Source organism: Silene latifolia, chromosome 1, assembly GCF_048544455.1.
Source record: "Silene latifolia isolate original U9 population chromosome 1, ASM4854445v1, whole genome shotgun sequence".
Lineage (NCBI taxonomy): Eukaryota > Viridiplantae > Streptophyta > Magnoliopsida > Caryophyllales > Caryophyllaceae > Silene > Silene latifolia.
The window spans coordinates 518093-539791 of NC_133526.1; the positions used below are offsets into that span (position 1 = coordinate 518093).

The 21699-nt window shown below is 36.8% G+C and overlaps 2 protein-coding genes and 1 pseudogene across 2 annotated transcripts; all 3 read right to left on the reverse strand.

Moving 5' to 3' along the window:
* Positions 1-1989: 1989 nt before the first annotated feature.
* LOC141585763 (uncharacterized) lies at positions 1990-6605 on the reverse strand (annotated as a pseudogene).
* A 318-nt stretch (positions 6606-6923) lies between these two features.
* Positions 6924-10434, reverse strand: LOC141591673 (rho-N domain-containing protein 1, chloroplastic-like). Its single transcript, XM_074412083.1, has 2 exons — positions 10251-10434; positions 6924-8417 (listed from the first exon to the last, which is right to left on the reverse strand). The coding sequence occupies exons 1-2, from the start codon at positions 10288-10290 to the stop codon at positions 7237-7239; spliced, it is 1221 nt and encodes a 406-aa protein (XP_074268184.1). The 5' UTR covers positions 10291-10434; the 3' UTR covers positions 6924-7236.
* Positions 10435-16989: 6555 nt separating this feature from the next.
* LOC141591678 (mitochondrial ATP-independent inner membrane protease subunit 2-like) lies at positions 16990-21515 on the reverse strand. Its single transcript, XM_074412097.1, has 5 exons — positions 21283-21515; positions 19369-19541; positions 18513-18696; positions 17508-17614; positions 16990-17272 (listed from the first exon to the last, which is right to left on the reverse strand). The coding sequence occupies exons 1-5, from the start codon at positions 21352-21354 to the stop codon at positions 17191-17193; spliced, it is 618 nt and encodes a 205-aa protein (XP_074268198.1). The 5' UTR covers positions 21355-21515; the 3' UTR covers positions 16990-17190.
* Between the last annotated feature and the right edge of the window lie 184 nt (positions 21516-21699).

A 21699-nucleotide genomic window follows, 5' to 3' on the forward strand; every position in this document is an offset into this window, starting at 1 on the left:
AGAGGAGTGCGTTGACCCGACCCGGATTCGAGCAACGCTTACTTGAGTGTTTTTATTCGAAACAATTATTTTTACTAATATCATTATTAATATTGACATTATTATTTATTATTGTTATTAGGAATATTATTAGTAAAAAATTACTATTTTTTCATTATTATAATTTATGATTATTCATATACTCCTCCCTCTATCCCGGTCAATTGTTGTCCTTTGGTTTTGGCACAAAGACCAAGGAAAGAGGAGTGGCCAATTATAAAATGACAAGTGGGCCAAATTGAGTGTGAATGATCAAATTGTTCATCAAGTTCATTCTTAAAATAGAAAGGACAATAATTGAATGAGACACCCCAAAATGGAATAGGACAACAAATTACCGGGACAGAGGGAGTATAATATTATAATTTTTTTCTTAAAAATATTAATTTTAGTATAAATAGTATTATACTATGAATATTATTATTATTATTATTATTATTATTATAGTTGATAATAACAATAATATTAATTATTATTATTATTATTATTATTATTATTATTATTATGATTATTTCATTTAGTTAAATTTCAATTGACTTTATTGATTCGATTCGATTCGATTCACTTCACTCTATTGATTCGATTCGATCAATTCATTCCATTCGATTGATTGATTCATCTTACTCCATTCATTCAGTTCCTATTCATTTCGATTCGATTCGATTCGCTCCATTCGATTCGATTCGATTCGATTCATTCTAAAAAACCAGAAAGAACAGGGCCTAAGTACCACGCGTGTACTACATTGAGTTTTTTTTTTTATTGTTTTTAGTTTGTAATTTACAAATAGTAACCGTATTATGTGTTTGTATTGCGTCATTATTAACAATTAATTACCTATTCGTCACTTGAATAATCGATTATAATTGAAGAATTTTAATCTGGTTGAAGATGGAGGCTTTCAATAGCAGAGAGAAGGGGAGAGAATTAGGTTTGAATGTTTTTTAAGTGAAAACAAACAAATGGAAAGTTTTGTGCAAAAAGTACTATACTGAATAAAAAACATACTGCGAAAATAAATTACGATTAATTAATGTAGTACTCCTAGTTATCAGGTTGTTCAATGAACACAATTACCCCACATCTATACAGATCGCCCAAAGTTAAACATAATCAACTTTAAACATCCATAAAATACTCCAAATAGTAAAAGATTGAGAACAAATAACACTCCAATACTTGCACAACTTGTACACAACACGTCTAAAGATCTTCATTTTTCCCCTTTATTTTTCCTCTATATATACTCCTCCCCTCTTTCCTCACTGCTCACTCACTCTCACTTTCACTCCCTCAAATCAAAAAAAAAAAAAAAAAAAAAATCCCATTTTTTATAATTATAAATTCCAAATAATATTCATAATTTAATGGCAATTAATACTAATATTAAGTCAAAATTATACAATTTTGAAAAGGAATTAATCCCTGGATTACCAAATGATATGCCCTTAGAATGTCTATTAAGGGTACCTATTGATTCCCATTCAATTCTCAAACTAGTTTCTACTCATTGGAAAACAATACTTTCCCATTTTTCATTTTTCGACCTCCGCCGCAGGCAGCGGAGCATCTTCTTTTCCTCATCCAACCCCTTTCTGTTGTGGCCACAACAGGAAACAAACAAAGACGTCCTGGACTTTGTTGACTCGGTAAAGAGTCCAATAATTTATAACATCAGTATTTACAATTCTACCCTTAATGAATGGAAAAACATGGTGAATGTTACAATTCCCACCTTCGCCCAGTGCGTGGCAATTCCCGCCTCGGCAAAGGTGGTTTTTGACGTTCAGTGCGTGGAAATTCATAAATAAATCCGAACAAATGACAAATGGTTTTTGACGTTCTGAGAGAAGTTGAGGGTTTGAGTGGGTAAATGAGGGGTGTGATGTAAGTATGTAACTCGCTCAAAACGACTTCCTTATCAAGTATCAGGGATTCAGGGGGAGTGTATAAGTACAACCAAATTTAAATTCGGAGGATATTAACCAACCAATGTGCATTTTTTCTAGACAAGAAATTCATGAATAATTAAAACAGCAAGCAGCAACACCGTCTCCGCCCCACCTTGTGGTCTTCCCTGCATCCGCCGTGCGTTGCCACTCAATTTCATCGTTGTGCTCATAACCCATATATTTTTCTTCTTATAAAAAGTTGACGATGATGCTGGTTAATCGTCAACAAGCAAATTACCCATAAACAAAATAGCCATAAATCGACTTCGAGTACAACACAATATGATAGATGGGCACAGTACAATAGGACTTAACCTTGGTTAATAAGATGATATCAGCTCTATCATTTTGAATTTTTTCGGTTGTTTTCACTTTAAGCACAAAATTAATCAATTAATCATATGTTTGTTTCCCCTAGCCTTCTCTCAATCTCTGCAACTTGTGCTGCATAAGGAGATATCACAGCCACATGCCATTCTTTTTAGAAGTCGGATAGATCAAAAGACTATTAACAAAACATCTCCATAATACCAGACATTGTTTTCTTACATGGGTGTTTTCCATGAAACCGAAACATGATATGATGGTAGTTAAAGAGTATTTCTCTCTGTTTTTAGTAGATTAATGGGTATATGGGTAGATATTTTAGTTGAAGTGAAGCAGTCAACGATTGCCTTTGGGTTCGAAACTCTATATGTCCAGAATTAGGGTTCGATGCTTTCAGATTATACTATATGAGGTCATCTCTTATGAGACTTATTGTTAGCTAAAAGCAGACCTACTTTTGAGACTGCAAAGAATGACCAGCATTCCCTTTCAACAAAGCAGATACGAAATGAGCACAGAAGTATAAGAAAATTACCATGAAACAAGAAGGCAGCCTAGGAACAAGATCGATATTGACTCGGACTCCAACCATGAAGCCATTACCCTGAAGCATCCCATATATGTACTAATTTAGCACTGAAATAGCGCTAGTAGGCTTGCATCAGTCCTGTTTGCCTCCAAAGCTACCACGTCTCTCAGACTGCCACACATAATTCCTTCCATCATTATTCATATCAGCTGACATGGAGTAATTATTTTGATGCTGCATTATATGAGGAGGTGGTGGTGGGCCTGAAGGCATGCCTTGGGGTGCTCCCAGTAGACCTTGTCCATTTTGGCTAGCTTCAAAAGGAGCGTTGTTAGGTCCTGCGTTCCAAGGACGAGAATAACCTTCTTGGAAATTCACAGGACCTCCTGGTTCAGGTGTGAACCCCATTACTGATCCTTGATCTGATCCAACTTCTGGTGTCGAGTCTGATCGTGTCAGATCATATGGGGCAGGCCCACCATAAAACGGTGGAGCTACATCAGATGGGAAAGGAGGGAAACCAAATGGAGGCGGGGCCCATCATCATTGGATTTGGATTACCATGCATTTGAAAATTAGGAGGTTGTTGAGGGTACATTTGTGGGTCAGGATTTTGCTGCTGCTGCATACCCATAGGCCAGTGATCAGGTTGAGGCTCAGACGGGTTTGGCTGCCATTGAGGTGGCAGTTTTGGATGCATAAGTGGTCGAAGAGGAGGTTGGTCTCTCGGTTGTGGGCGGCGATTTTTATCATCACGATCATTGGACGGAGGATCTGAATTAGACGGTCAGCCAGGCCTTGGTGGACCCCGAAGATCCATCATTGGAGCCTGTTTACTGACTGATACCTCGGGTTCATTATAATATTCTTTCTTCATATTAGGCTGAAGCAAGTCAGAATGGCTATTGTATATATGAGACTCAAAATCGGACTTTTTCAGGCAAGACTTGAGGCAATGAGGAGCAGCACAAATAAATATCCCTTCCATCATTTTCATTGTTTGAATTTTCTGGATCCGTTCATCGCATCTGCCACACACAAAAACTGTGAATTTTGTACTCAAAGGCTCAAAGCACCCTCCCGGTTGACCATACCCCTGAGAACATGACTGGGACTGTACAAAGACAACAAACAGTCTACAAATACATCGGGAAAGGGCGGGTAACAAGCTATAAACTAAACGAAACATGTTCTCATTCACAAAATTTCCTTGCAATTTTTCATTCAAAACTCAAAAGAGTAACAAACAGATCGACGAACTAAAGTACAGACCAAGGCATTGTTATTTTGGAGTGAAGGGACGTAAAGGGGTAGTTTTGATGCTGACTGGTTACAGCCCACGACCTGAGTACAAGCTGTCAATGACTTCGCCAGCTATTCAGGTTACATCAGCGCAATTAAGGGTGTGTTTGGATTGAGGGAACTGAAAGGGAGGGAAAGTAGGGGATTACAAATCCCTTGTTTGGATAGCAAATAAGGGTGTGTTTGGATGGAGTGAAAGGGAGGGGAGGGAAAGGATATGCAATCCCTTGTTTGGATGACAAATGAGGTAGAAGGGAAAGAGGGGGAGGGGTTTGGAGGGATTCATTTTCCCTCCTCCAAGCCTAATGAAAATCCTTCCACCATAGAAAAGATTTGGAGGGAAAACTCCACATCTCCATTTTCCCTCCCCTTCCCTTCCTCCCCTTTCCCTCCCCTCCACCCCCATCCCCTCCCTTTCCCTCCACTTTTTCTATCCAAACATACATAAGGGTGTGTTTGGATAGCAAAAGTAAAGGGAAAGGGAGGAGAAGGAGGGAAGGGGAAGGGAAAGGGGGAGAAGGGAAGGAGAGGGGGAATGGAGTGTGGTTGTTTAGGTACAATTTCCTTCCAAATCTTGCCTCTTGTGGAGAGATTTTGATTGAATCCCTCCAAATCTCTCCCTCTCCATTTCCCTCCACCCTCATTTGCTACCCAAACAAGGGATTTTAAATCCCTTTTAGATACTCTTAGATCTATGTTTCTTAGTTTCTTACAATTTCCATCCAAGCCATTTTAATTGTAAGGTAAATAAATATCACAGTAGTATAACACTATCATCATCACTAGTACTTGTACCATAATACAACCAAAATACACATTCTAAACCCACTATAAGGAAGTATAGTAGATGTTTTAGTATCTAACCTGCAATGCAATTATTTTGCTGACATCAAACCACAATAATATCATTTTAAGGAAGTATCAAAAAGTAAGTTCTGTGATCGCAGTATACAAACAAGTAACTGTGGCTTAAAAGGTTGCATATTGGTAAGAACATTTTTCTCATAGGAGTTCACATCACAAAGAGCTCTACACACCAAACAACAGCATGGCCACTATGAATAACATCTTCAGCATTGCCTATAAAAGCATGAACTAAATCTATTGATACCTAACTTAAAGATAAATTTATATATCAAAATATCAAATTACCAGAGTAAAAATAAACGGTAGTTGTCACACATCGTTTCTAGTCATGATCATGAAATCAGTCACGGCGCAGTAATTTCAGCCGCTGCACCATAAAATCGGCAGATTCTACCTCAAAATGCAGTCTCAGTAACCTTCAAAACCTTTAAACAAAAAGTAGATGCAATGTGGTGTTGCGATCCAGTCTAAACAACATTATTACTCATCATTGAATAATGCCCAGATAATCGCCGGAGCATCATCAATGAGTTCATCATCACCACATTGACATAGGCATAGAATCGAACATACTATAGAACATGGCAAGAAGGCGTCATGGTGTCCTTATGGCTTTACTAGCACTGTCGGATCCCCAATGTAGAATTCTTATGCTAATTGCAGATTTTGAAGATATCTCATTCCCGCTTTTTAATGGATAGAGGAAAAAATATTTGTTGAAAAAAAAGGAAAAACCAAAATTTTTATTTTGCAATCCAAAATTCCAAACAATTCCTTAGGGAATTAACATGATGAAGTTTCTCTATGACAAGGTTGGTCCAGTATTACATTTAAATGAGAGGGAAAACCAGTGCAGCTAAATCTTCCTGGCTGTTTAGATAAGACAGGAACAGAATTGAAGGATTATAATAATTTAGCAGAATACATAAGAGAAATTTGAAAAAGACGAGAGACTGAAAGGATCATCCGCAAATAAATAGGAAAAAAGTTAATGGATACTCTGTAGTAGTCTAGTACTCATTTGACCATAATTCAGTAAGCAAATTAATTAAGATATAAAAGACAAACTGACTATCGCACGATACAGTTATAGAGTTTCAGCTTTCAGAATATTATGAAATGAATAGGTCACCACATTTGAACAAGGAGCTCAGGCACTGATCTCAGAGGCTAACGATGAGTATGATATTCATAGCGTGCATAAAATATATACGGAGTACAATTCATATACGCTGCAAGGCCAAATTGTAGCAGAAGTATACCAACCACCATAAAATTAAAGATTCTAAAGCACATCATCCTAAGAAAAGAATAAAAGAAGTAAAAAGACCATACCAGGCGACCATAAACTGCAATAGGGAAATCACACGACCACAAAAGTGGACTCGCTCTGCAAGCTGTCGTCGGGTCCTACGGCCAACAATTTTCACCATCGAAGCAGAAGTTGCAGAACCAAGACCTTTCGCCACAGGCAAATCAGCAAGAACGAGGTCATCAGGACATGCCACAGTCACTGTCTCCTCCGGCAAAGACTTGGCACCAACGCCTCCATCTACAGATGACCCTTTGTTAAGTCGACTTTGAAGCATTGTCCTCTTGCTACCACACCAATCTTCAGTCTAAAAACAACACCAGCACAAATGCATGCAAACACACCAACAAATCAGAAAATGTTTAAATTTGTGTACTGTGTCACCCAAGTATGTGGCCATTCGATAGCCAATCTCTTAAAATTGGCATGAAAAACCATTTTCGTCTGGTGGTTAAGACAGACCTCCTATAGGTCAAATGTTTAAATTTTCTCACTTGTTTGTATTTCGCCTATAATGAGTAAGGAGTCGAATGTAATCAGCCTTAATGACGGACGACATACTTTATCGAGAAGAAAATGCTTCAAGCATACATCATAAAGCAGAGTAGTTCAATCTCCCCTTTCATCCTACATAAGTGTGTTACAGTAGCAAAACTTTCTAACAACAGTTTTACAAAAACAAACTTCTTGACAGGAAAAACATGGAAGCATAGCCCAAAACTGAGTTATATGCCTATACTAAACAGCAGACTACAGGTCATCAAGCAAAAGAATAAAACAATTACTTTCCTTTGACCTAAGTACCTAACTCAACATAATAACTTGTAAAAAAAAAGTAAAAACCAAAAAAAAGTAAATTGTTCATCTCTCGTGAACTTCAGGTGGCTTTGTCATTAGTCACTTAAACATTATGAATCATCACTGAGCAGCCCAACGAGCTCAGACTTCTTTAGCTTAGAGAACCCTTTCATGCCTCGAGCTTTAGCGAGCGCCTTTAACTCTACTATTTTCATACTATTCCAATCATTGAGCTCGATGCGTTGTTTACCTGTATCTTTTTCATCGTTAACAACTTCTTCAACATCTAAATCATCAGCCTTCAATAACTTGCTGGTGGCTGTTTCGTCCACAAACTCATTTTCCGGATCCAATTCTACTTCCGGCTCCTCTAGTTCTTCATCATCTTCTTCTTCCTCTTCTTCCTCCTCTTCTAATTCTAGCCCTGATGTTATATCTATTTCTGATTCCAAATCAGAATCGGATTCATAATCAGCGACTGGTTCATAATGAGTTCCGTTCATGTTTACGTCAAGCTCAGTTTGAGTTAGCGAATCATAGGTATCTTCACTTGAAACAATCGGCTCATACTTGACCCTTGGGACTGGAGACCTACGCCTGAAATTTGAAACAGGCCTGCCGACCGAAGGTCTATGGGTTTCTTGTGGCTCTTCCTTAACAACACTTTTAGGTCTTGTAAATCTCTTGTTCTTATCTCCGACCGGTTTAGCATTCGGTCTAGTACGGTCAACACTGAACTCACTGCCATTGCCACCATTAACTTTTCTTTGACCTTGCTCGGCTGAATGTTTTCTCAGGAGGTTAAGAAGGGAATCAACTGTTTCACTCTCTTTGTTCTGTACTTCAATTGCTCCAAACTTGTTCTCCTCTTTGACAGCCGCCCTTTCACGAAGCTTGGCCTGGACCTTCCGAAAAAGTTCAACAATATCTCTCTCTCTTTCTCCTGGAGCAGCAGTGGCATTGGGCTTTGAGTTGTTAGAAAGAGAAAGTATTGGCCCGTTTTTTGTTGATACAAATTCAGATTCATCAAGGTTCTCAGAGTTGTCTTTCTCTTCATTGTATTTGTTCCTACTTCGAGAGAATATATTCCTATTATGCCTAAAGTCCGGATTTCTTCTCTGACCACCAGAACCTGCCTTGCAGACAAACGACGCGTGTTTAAAAGAACACTTGGCAGAAATCACTTTCGCCTGAAATGATTTAAATTTACTTCCAGGACAAGGTGATATGGAGATTGCTCTTCCAGATACTCCAAAGCAAGGGAGGGAGATGGTTTCAGGTGGTCCATAGCCTACAAAATCCAAGAATGGGAGAGAACTAAACCATGAAATACATGTAAAAATCACAAAAACTCTAGAAATGAAAGCGTGACAGAGCATAAACATTAAACCCACACCCCTAACCACAAGTGATAGTCATGGATACAGTAGTAAAACAAATTGCGAGTTCTTCTTCCACAAAACACTGGTAGTCATCTACTCATCTGACTAACTCATGTTGAACCCAAAAAAGATCTCAAGCTAGAAAGTCACAGAAAAAGATATACTCCGTATCATATTACATCATTAACAACATCTTAAAGCGTGATTTTCAAAAATCTAAACTAGTACATCTTTAACTACGCATGATCAAGTCAAAGACACAGTGCCGGAAATATGCAAATACACTGATCAAACTCACACTAATTGAAGAAACACCAGAATGCTGGCACATCAATCCTCCACCAGACTAAGGATAATGTACCATACATAAGTTTTCAAAATTCATCTCTGAATTACATTGGCATCAGAAATAACTATACCCGCAAAAATATATGCTCGACTTTGCAATAAGAAGCCCACAACTCGACAGACAAATTAGAAACGGCATATGCAAAAAACAATTTCAAAATTAGCAATCCTAGGTAGGACAAGATAACTCAAAGGAAGTCCTAAATTGTTCTTTTCATCTTTGGAAACCATTTCATCAGAGTCATAAGGGTCCTTCAGTACCACTAATCCACTACATCTCCCGTGAAAACACAACTGCCATAGCATGAAATCGTCAAATACATTAATAGACTTAGTTAGGGCCACGAGCAATACATTGTCAATTATGCCCATAGTTAGTAGCAAGCCATAAGTACAATAGAACATACGGAGTATTATTATTTCAGTACCACCACGTCTCACCAACGAAAAAATGACTGAGATAATCATTGGTACTGATGAAATCTACTGTGACTGGGAAAATATCTAACCACAAAAGATCAACAGGATTATGTACAACAGTACAAGATAAAGCTCGACCATCTATGTGAATGTAAGAAAGGTAGGTGCGGACTCAAAAAACGTCTTATCTCCATCCCAAAGTTACTATCCCCATTTGAATACGGTGGCCAACCAAATTCAACTTAGAGCATCAATTAACACTCACGCACCTCAATCATCTATCAGGCTAAGAATATTGTATCATACATACGTTCTCAAAATTCCTCCTGGAACTACGATTGGCATTAGAAAGGCGAAAGTTTATGCTCGACTTTGCAATAAGAAGCCCAGAATTCGACAGACAAAGCAATTTCCAAATTAGTAATCCTAGGTAGAACAAGATAACTCAAAGGAAGCCTGAAATCAAACTATAGCGAAGAAAAAGCGCGACTTCCCCTAATTCTTTTCCTAGATTCTAATTATGAAAAACATCAAATAACAAGCCATTACACGGCATTTGGCATTTCTACATACACTTGGTGTGCATCATCAATAGCTCTACTAAAACACCCAAATTTTCGCGAAAGTTAACAACTTTATAACACAAACACAAACACCAAGTAAAGGAAGCGTTACATATGATTTGCCCACTTACTCATTTACTCCCCCGATTCGATTTTCGCAAAAGTTAGTTAAAAACCAATTACAAAGGAGTGTGGCCGCCCACCCAACTCATTACTTCCTCCGATTCATCTGGTTCTTTACGATTATTTCTGTTTCTTATAAGAGTAGGTTAATCAAACAAAATAATCAGATGAATCGGAGAAATTAATCAGCAAGTCTACTTCCTGAGGAACAGTTTCATGATTAACAATTCGCACACCGATGATTTCAATTGGAAATGTAAATGATGGAAGTATAAGAAAAAAGGGTACCTTGAAGATTGGTAGAGATAATGTTTAGGGCAGGAGACATGACCTTCAAGAGGTGTTTTAATGGCGGCTTTTTTATTTGGATTTCTTTAACAGCTTTTATATATGGAGTATTGGAGTATATCCGACTGAGTGTCGTTATTTGGCGCTTTGCATTTGGGACTTGGAAGCTACACGTCTTCTCCTAAATGTGGTGACACACACCCGTCTTCATTCAGCTTTAAAAAATATTTTCCTATCTTATCTAGATAAATTGTAAGACAATCTTTCAGTTAAATACACACGTCGCGTCGTAAATCGTTTTTTTTTTTGAAAATCCAGGGTTATGGTGGGATCCATGAGTGTCTGGCGTATTTAATTATTCAGATATCCGTCTTTTCGAACATGCGCTAAATTCCGTGTCGCAACAAATTATATAAAATAATCTTATGGAATACTTCTTCGAATTAATATTATGATAAAATTCTATACAATCCGTGTAAAGAAAATGCATAACATTTACGCATAATTAATTACAAATGCAAGTAATGTGATTAAATTACATAATTTTTGAAACAAAATTACACAATAAAATTACAGAAGGAATTACAGTTATATACGGGTTCGAACATACAACGGAAATGAATTACAAAAATGAATTACATGTATTTTTGTTAATATTATTGTACCACAAATTCTCAACATAATTTTTTAAAATTACAGGGTACAAAATTTCAAAAAACGATACTGCCGCATATGTACTTCGAATATAAAACTCGGCATGTTAACTATCAGCCGCGCACACCGAAATTGGTAGGTGACAATGATAGGAAACCGAGTTAATATAGTCTTCAACAAGCATTTAAAGCTATTTTTAATTTTTTTTTACTCTAAAAAAACAAATAAATAAATTTTATTTTAATTTACAAGTGATTACAAATTTTTTAGTAAATTTTTTTTAATAAATAATTCACAATTATTATAACAATTATTGTTTAAATAATAAAAACACGATAAGGTAAGTCTAAAAACTTTAAAATATGTTTTTTTAAGAAAAAATAATCCTCTCAGATCTGTATAGAAAGTCGTTCATCACCGAGGATTTATGTACTTGGAGCAAAAATTCTGGCAATTTAACTAAGTCGATCTTGGTTAAAACGACTGAAATTCTGGCAATTTAACTAAGTCGATCTTGGTTCAACCCGTGCAAAATTTAACAATAGAAATGCAAAAACAAATATACATCAAAAAAAACATTCATTCTGGCCCAGATACATACCCGTGCAATTTTGCACGGGTTTAAAACTAGTTTTTCTCTACATGACAATAACAAACATAAAAAATAAATGTATATAACTAAAAACTAATTATTATTTTTACGTAAAGTTAAGCGAAACGAGATCGAGCCCAAAAATAAGTTTTTAAACCTACTTTGGTAATAGATAGTTCTGTTTAAATTGACAACCGATTTCTTGTTTTAATTTTGAGCCCACGAGCCCGCGGATCGGCCCGCCTATTTAAATGGGCGGGCTTGTATAATCAAACTTCGCCCGCTATAATGGACACATGCAGCAAAATTAGGCCCGTCCGTCAATTTTTTCAAGTGTAGGCTCGTCCATGTCCGGCCCAAGCCCGCAAATGATCACCTCTAGTCCGTCAATTTATGTGTACGTATATAGTCAATTTAGTTTTTAGCTTAGTTGTTAAATATAAATATAAATAATTTTATTCATGAAAACAATGGTTTTACTCCTTATGGACAATTTTTAGTATATTTGTTATGTTCCTTTTTTCCCGACTTACTTATTATCTCTTTGTTTTCAATAATTTATGAAGGATCTCATAATCTGGGGTAACAAAACATTTCTCATTTTTTTTCAAATCATGAGATTTTTCAATACTCATTTTTATGAGGCAACCAAGCGAACCTAAAACTAAATATTTTAATATTATCTGTAATTTAAATTAAAAAAATATTTAAATTACAAAAATTAATATTAATATTAATTTATTTTTCTAATAATAATGTATGAATGTTAATATTATGTAATAATATTTTTGATTTTTTATATTCAAATTTAATATAAACTAATATTTCGCACATCGAGTCGGACATGTTTTGATCTAGAATTAACAAGTCATTCCGGGTGAATGGGGTAGTCAAAATTTACGGGTTTTATGGCCCATTATAAATTAATATCAACAATTATTTTCCTAAAAAACAATCACTTAATTATACAATGTAATTGATTTAGCGAAATTAAATATATTTATCATATACGAAATGATGAAAAAAATAGTTTTAGGTCCATTTCGGTGAAAGACCAAACCGAATATTTCGGGTTAATCGGGTCCAAGACTTAAAGTTATAGGTCCGATCTTCGGTTCACAATTTTTTTTTTCAGTCTTCTATCCAATTTTGTCCGATCTTGGACCGACGCTCAGTCCTAAGCCCTTGTTTGTGTACTACTTCATCAGGGCACCCTCAAAAGTAGAGGGAAAGGAAGGGGAGGGGGAAGGAGGGAAGAGAAAGGGAGGTAAGGGAAGGGGAGGGCAAATGAAATGTGGGTGTTTGGATACAATTTCTTTCCAAATCTTGCCTATTGTGGAGAGATTATGATTTGCCTTGGAGGAAGGAAAATGGAACCCTCCAAATCTCTCCCCCTCCATTTCCCTCCACCCTTATTTGCTATCCAAACAAAGGATTTTCAATCCCCTACTCTCCCTCCCTTTCTTTTCCCTCCAAATCACTCAATCCAAACACACCCTTAGAGTCTTAGACCAATTGAAACATGCCATGGTGGCCCAAATTAGCTATGTTGGTCCAACGTTATCCGCAGCTCCAATCCAAGCTAAAGTTGCGCTGTGGCCCATCCGAAGACCCGTCGTCTCGTGCCGGCACTCACTATTCTCCGTGCGTGACACCTGAGTTGGCATTTTGCATAAAATATCACCGGAAATTCACGTGGTATCCTTGATATTTGACATTTTGGATAAAATATTCAATTTTTTTATCTGGAAAACATTTTGCACAAAATATCCTTTGACATACAAAACTCGTAGTCACGGGATCCAAATGTCTTTTTTTTTCAAATCGTAGTGCTCCGAAAGATGATCAATTTGAAAAAAGAATCGTCATTTTCTGAATTAGTAAACACAAATTATGGCATTTTAAAAAAATTTGGATACGTGCAAAATGTCAAACAGGAGTATCGTGTGAATTTGCCGTTTTGTTTATTTACTCCACGTTTGCTAATTGCAAGGTATTTTTTCTTTAAATTCTAATATTTTTTTTTACCAAAACTCTCTTATTGAACTAATATCTCTTATTGAATCCGTCCTATACCATAGAAAAATAGCTAGCATAGTATTGATAATAATGTTAAACTAAAGTGAACTAAAATAAATTGAAAGAAATTGAAATTATGTCTAAAAATAAGGCCTAACATATCCTGATCCATAACAATTACCGCCAAATTTGAGGTGTCACTCGCGCTAAAACCCTAAACCATATCCTTTAACTAATCCCTCTAATGGAGTCATTAACCACATAACCATCATCATTAGATTGGGTAATCTCCGTCAAATCCAATAAACTACTCTTTAACCACACCGGTTAAAAGTCACTCACTTGTTGTCCCCGTTATCGTCACCCCGGACCAAACCCACATTCCGCAATCCCCAACGCAAAACCCGAAACCTAATCATCTTATATTGGCCGGGTCCTCGTTTGTGGATATTAAGGAATCCGTCAACTAACATACATTGTTACCTCAAATGTATGAGGCTTTATTATATTCACATTTTAAATATATGATTAAAACAAGTATTGGTCTACTAAGACGTAAATTCTTGTTAATACCCCGTTCCAAGTTAATATGATACTTAGTCTACTTACTATTTACTATGACAAGTATGTCTTAGGAACTAAAGTGGGCTACCATTGAAGCTCGAGCCTATGCAACGTTAGTACACTATATAGCGGCAAACTTTTTGAAAGCTTTATCAATTTTGTTCGTGTATCGCACACAACGAACTGGTGCTCTACCGGAAGATGCATATAAATCAATTAGTGTGTTTAATACTAGCAACAATGAATCTTTGTTTGGGTCCCCAAAATTCTCCTTAGAATTTTTACCTTTTGAATATTTTGAAATCAAGGCAACTTTCAAGGACTTGGTTTTATGTTCCCGTCATCGATTTAGGGGGGACATTAAGGATCGGGAGTTGTACATTACGAATCCAGTAACCAAGCAATGAGTTGCTCTGCCTCCATGCCCCTTTGAATACTCTGCGCCCCATGCTGCTTTAGTATGCCAAGAGCCTTATGGCTTCACCCAAGATTACAAGTTTCGGGTTGTTTTGATTACTCCCTTCCCGGAACCGGTTTATGAAATGTTAGTTTATTGTTCCGAGATTGGTAAATGGAAGAGATTTAATCTTAGTGTGCCGATCAAGCATGGAGTAGACCTTCATTATTTTACTGTATTTGAGATTGTTGTTTGTAACGACGTCATCTACATTCACGAGTTGTATTTTGTGATGGCGTTTAATCCGTTTGATGTGGATGAGTCGACTGACACTACTACCATTGAGCCTAAGCTTCTCCCGTCGTTGTCAGACCGAGTTGACGATTATATGGTGGGTCGTTTAATCGTCGTTGTCCCAAAGACTCGTACAAACGACCCACCATATAATCGTCCAACTCGGTCTGGCAACGACGGGAGAAGCTTAGGCTCAATGTTAGTAGTGTCAGTCGACTCATCCACATCAAACGGATTAAACGCCACCACAAAATACAACTCGTGAATGTAGACGACGTAGTTACAAACAACAATCTCAAATACAGTAAAATAATGAAGGTCTACTCCATGCTTGATCGGCACACTAAGATTAAATCTCTTCCATTTACCAATCTCGGAACAATAAACTAACATTTCATAAACCGGTCCCGGGAAGGGAGTAATCAAAACAACCCGAAACTTGTAATCTTGGGTGAAGCCATAAGGCTCTTGGCATACTAAAGCAGCATGGGGCGCAGAGTATTCAAAGGGGCATGGAGGCAAAGCAACCCATTGCTTGGTTACTGGATTCGTAATGTACAACTCCCGAACCTTGCTGTCCCCCTAGATTGGTGACGGGAACATAAAACCAAGTCCTTGAAAGTTGCCTTAATTTCGAAATATTCACAAGGTAAATATTCCATGGAGAATTTCGGGGACCCAAACACCGCTTCGTTGTTGCTAGTATTACACACACTAGTTGGACGATCGTCTAACAGGTTTGCAATGAACGTCCATGGCGGCTCGTCGTCATCCATATTAGAACCTGGTTCACAAAGACTATATATTTCCTTCTTATAATCGGAGAAAAGAACTCCAAATTTAGGATCGGAGATTAGAGAACACCAGCGCTTGTTTACCGGACTTGTTTACCGGACTGATTGACAAGACGGAAGTCTAAATAATATTTGGGTTAACAAATTGTCATCCAAATCTTCAATTGTTTTGTTCATTTTTGTGATTTTTCTGTGTTTTTGCAACAATATACTTCTTCATCGTATGCCTTATATACAGCAAACTAGAGTACTAAAAAGCATCATATACAAATCGTGCGGTCACTAGTAAAAAGTACTAAAAGCATCATTTTATTCCTAACTTTACTTTTTGGGTATATTATCGGGTTTAGTCTGGATTCGAGCCGGATAGAAATACTAGGTGATAATTCCTAACCTTACTTATCGAAGATGTGCAGTATGTGGTTAAAACAACAGAGGTATCGTAGACAACAGATCTAAAAGTCCAATCTCACTCCTCTTTATTATAATTGTAATGTGACTAAACGCGTACTTCGTTAAACCCAAAAGAAATGATTCTTAACTTTTCTTTTCGAATTAGATTCTTTTAATCGTTGTAAGTAAGGTATATTAATTTTTTGAACTTTACTTTTCAAATTATATTCTTTTTATAATCGTTCTCACCAAGTATAAGAATTTTTTTTAACGGTGGTCATTAAGTAAAGCTGTAAAGCATACCAACATTAGGTCTAGTCATAGACCTCTTTTTGTATGATTTGTATTTTGCTGCAATAATAGTACAATTAAATCACAAATTCACAGATGTGACGGGCATATTCGTCGCAAACTTGTGCCGAATCATGTACTACCTAATGTGGCTAGATAAAACAAAAGCAGAGTGAGTAGGGAGTAGCAACTAGCAAGCCTGTAATAAAATACAAATCATACAAAAAAAATTCGCCGATAAACCTGAAGTAAAATTATGAGGTCTAGTCAGAGCTCTCTTTTTGTATGATTTCTATTGGCTTGTGTTTTTTCATATACGGATTTTAATCTTTCACCCACAGTTTTAACGATTTTATCCTGGACATATTTTCACTTTGACCTCACTCAAAACCAATTACCCATCCCTTCTGTACTCACCTATCAGCCTATCCTCTCTTCGACCTACTCTCCCTGCTCCAACGCCCTCCGTCCCGACCTCACCACCATTACAACCCTATGTCGGTCAAAAATAATACAAATACTCATCAACCCGAAGATTTCTTCATTATCAGTGGTCTTCAAAAGGTCGGGACACTTCACTACAATGCAAATATATTTCAATCACAATGTTAAGGCGCTTGTGCTCATGGCCATCAGTGAATTGGGGTTCGTAATACTTCAAGAAATGTAAGTATTCGGTTTGTATTGATGTTATCACCCACAAATATCAAAACAAAAGAATGAACTCAAAGTGGTACCAGATTTTTCAAAAATGATAAGCAATGGAGAATTACTTCATTAATTGGAGAATTGTGATCAAATGTTCGAGAAATTAAATTAGGTTTTAGTTTTACAAAAAAAAGTGATTGAAATAAGGAGTCTTATTTTCCGGTACCATGAAACGCCAAATAGCAAAGCATGAATTTGCCCGAACAAGAGCGCACCTTAGCATGGATATTCAACTTACGCCTTGTGATTTTTAGCCATCTCGTCAACATCTAGCTCAACCTCTAATATAGGATAATCCTTCCTTTCACCGAAAATACTGCAGAATAGCGATGGTTACTAAATTACCGACTTAAAAGCTTATACTAGACAATTGTACATGAGAGGTAAACTCAATAACCCTACAACTAAATGAGAAAAAACGTAAGAATTTGGGTCGTCTGACATGTGGTCTGCGAGGCCATCTCATTCAAGACTCGCTAAATAAACAAAGAACTAGGTGATAACTCTAGCTATGACATCATAAAACAAGATCAGAAATGTAGCAAAGTTACCTGTTCTGCACAGGACCGTGATCAACAGCATTTCGCAGGCAATAGATTACTCTACCAATTATATCTGTCATTTGAACAGGACCGAAAATTCGGCTATCTTTGGCATCCTGATAAGAGGTACAACCCATACATAAAATCATAAATAGTAAGAATCTGGATAACTTCCGGATGACGGTAATGGCTTGACCATGTCCTAGGAGTCTAGGACTCCTAGTAAACACTCACAAAGGCAGGCCTAGAATATGAAATATATAGTGAAAGACAAAGACGACATCTGAATTTGTTAAAGCATCGATTTTGAGGTAGTAAAAGTAGAAAATCAAAGCAAAATTTCTGTTAGAGTCCGTGTAGATAAATGATGGAGACTGATTTTTCTTTCTTTTCTTTTTTCTTCAGAGTTCACACCCATTAGCTTCACTTAGGTTTTCATTTCCTGTTTTCCTTTCCCACTGTTATTATTTTATCTCTCATTGACGACGCTTCAAACTATGGTACATGGTGGCAGACCCATGATCATTTTTAATACTGAGATTTTGTTGTTACACGTCACTAACGTTGCAAGTTCCAACCCAATAGGACACACACATGTATAATTGATCACAAAGTTACAAGCTGAAAAAAACTAATATAAACAAAATGCAAACTGTGGTGCTTACACCTGTGAACACCGTGACAAACACCCCCACAAGGGAGCTGTGTTACCCCGACTCTCCGATACGGGTGTTGTGTCCGACACGAGTCGAGTGTTGGATACGGCTATTTTGTGCAAATTTTCAATTTTTTGGCCTAAAATGAAGTGTCGAAGTGTCGTGTCGGTATCGGACAAGTAGGTGTCGGATACGTGACACGGCAGCTAAGTGAAGTGTCGGAGTAACGTAGCAAGGGAGTGAACTAAAACAACTAATATAAACGACAAGACTACGAACTACTAACGGGAAACACAATCTGGCCCATTTCAGGTAATCAACAACATCAAAGTATTGTGAAATAGCAACAGCTAAATACCTGAGGTTTCAAGTCTTCATTATCAGCAACAACCCAGCATTCGTCCTTCTCAAGAACAAAAGGCTCCTCTTTTTCATCTTTGGAAACCATTTCATAACCCTCAAGAGCAGCTAGTCTTCTGACTAAATAATTAGCTGGGTCATCAGGGTCCTTCAGTACCACTACATCTCCAATGAAAACACGACTGCCATAGTCATGAGGTCGTCAATACATTAACAGACTTAGTTGGGGCCACGGATAATTCATTGTCAATTATGTTCATGTTAGTAGCAGGCCATAAGTACAATAGAACATACGGAGTATTATTATTTGAGTACCACCACGTCTCCTACGAAAACACGACTGACATAATCATTGGGAAAATATCTAATCACAAGGATCAACAGGATTATGTACAAGATAAAGTTCGACCATCTATGCGATTTAGAATGTAAGAAAGGTAGGTGCGGAACTGGGGACTCTAAACACGCCCTATCTCCATCCCAAATTTACTGTCCCCGTTTGAATTCGGCAGCCAACCGAAGTAAACATAGAGCATCAATTTCTCAGAATATATGTGAAGATACAATGTGATATTTGCCTAGACTAAATAAATATTAAAAAAGGAATCATATTATCATTTTGTAAGAAGTTGTAACTATTGAATAATGTGAGAAGATATATGCCAAAATCGACACAGTTTACCACCAAAGCCAAATTGTGGGAAATTTAAACGGGATGGAGGGAAATACAATAGGAGTCTTCACTAGACCTAAACTAATTGAGATTACGGCATTCAAGTTAGAATTGTGAAATAGTAGCATATTTTCCTTACAAAGGAATACGGGACGGTAAAAAAAGGGTAACTTGGAATTACCGTTGATCTGGTATTGGTATCTTTCGAACTAAAAGTGTTCCACCCTGAGGTCCTATTGTAGGCGCCATCTCTCCTCCTTTATTCCAATGTAAAAAGGTTAACTTCCCCTGAAACAGGTTTTTCCATACTGTGTCACCCACTTCTCTTTCAGTTATATGACCCCCTTGATAGTGCTACACACAGATTAAAGATAAAGTCTTTCAGCAAATAGCAAATGCACTAATTCAATTTCATAACAAGAGAAAATGAACTCTATAAATTTACGACTTTTCTATGTAACTAACATGAAATGAATGTAAAATTGCGATCATTGATGGTGAAGTATTAGTGAATAGGCTTGGCATAATAAAAATACAAACTGGGTTCTTTAAAAGACAGGAATAACAACAATGCCCTCTCTTCATTTGAACACTCATCTACATGAAAACAAAAGTATGCCCTGAAATGGTTTGAATTATGAATGAATAACACAACAGCGTATACAAGTTGAGATTGCTAACATCTTATACACCACAAACAAATGACCCAAGTGAAGAAAATACTATAGAATCCTATGGCACTGATACTGAAGTTCTATAACGCTATTTATGCGCAATTTGTACATCATTCTATTGACAGATCTTCAAAATCTTCAACTTTTACGGGGGTTGATCAAATGTCAAAACCAGCTCTTCAAGCCAATCTAACTACTACTCCAACTATCAATAAAACTACATCAACAATCCAAATTTTCCAATTGCAGCAAGAAAACTTAAGAACTTCAGTCAATCTGAAAGGAAAAATGCAATAAAGATTGCACCTTTAGGTATATAATAAAAAAAAACAAATCAAAAAAATTGGCAGCAAAACAACAAATATCAACATCATAGCCTTAGTCCCAAAATGATTTGGGGTGGCTGACATGAATCATCATCTGAAACCGTACGGGGCAACACATAAAAATGCTAACAAAATCAACATTTCCATTACCCTAATCCCAAAACAATGAAAACAACAACATTGCCCCACTGCCTCAATAATTCCCGCAAATTGCATGGTAAAGGGGATAGGATGTAAGGTACTCATGTGTGAGCAATACAAAGAGGTTGAACCCAAAATGCAACAACAAGAATCAATCACTGAAACCAAAGAATCAAACTTTCTCCATATGAAGCAAAGAACCATAAACTTTTCTCTTCACTAGTAAATTTAGAAAAGAGCCATAAAAATGTAAAATAGGATATAAAGGGTTGATCAAAACCAACTCTTTCAGCCAATGTAACAACTACTTTCAATAACATTACGAAACCAACCCAAATTTTCCAATGCCAGCAAGAAAAATAAGAACTTCAACCAATCTGGAAGGGAAATTGCAAATAAAGATTACACTTTAGGTACAAAACAACATTAACCCAATGTCTAATGGCTCCACTAATTGCGCGGTAAGGAGTCGGACGTACACAGCTTTACCCCATGTGTTACAACTTGTATGAGTACATGAGATGAATTAAATCAAAAACAATAATTGGCAACAACTGAATTAACAAGCCTATGCCGAATGCTAACAAAATCAGCATTTCCATAAACCCTAACCCCAAAACAATCACAACAACATTCCCCTCGTGACTCAATGGCTCCCGCAAATTGCGGAGTAGGGGGGTCAGATGTACACAGCTTTACTCTTGTATTAGCAACCCAAAGAAGCTGAATCCAAAATGCAACAACAAGAAACAATTACTGAATCCAAAGAATCAAATTTTATCCACATTAAGGATCAAAATCCCAGATTTCACCAACAAAAACACAAACCCAACAACAAATTACTTGAATTATTCACAACAAAACCCACAAAATCAACAAAATTAACAAACCAAGATAGAATTTTGATTAATAATAATCAAAATAAACAAAATTAATAAAAAAAAAAAGGTATACCTTCCAACTGAGAGCCATGGAGTATTCAAGCTTGTGGCCTAAGTAACGACACCATGTTGATAGAGACACCATATTGATTATTCACACCTGAATTTTGTGATTTTGCAAACAAACTTGCCAATACTCTTCCCTTTTTGCTGTTATCTTATTTTATTTTTGGTATTTTTTGGGTTTTCCTTAAACCCTTTGTGTTCAAATGTTAGGTCGCATGTGTCTCGTTTTTTTTCCTTTGTAGTTGACCGTAGTTGATCATGTTCGGTGGTAGTTGTGAAACTTGTGAGTGGGTCGGGCGCCGGATTGAATTTAATAGGATCGAGATTCGGATCCGGATAATGTATGTTAGACTCGGATTTTAGCCGTGTCTACCTAACCTTTTATATCGGTAGAGTTGTAATGAATTGAATTTTGAGAATATGA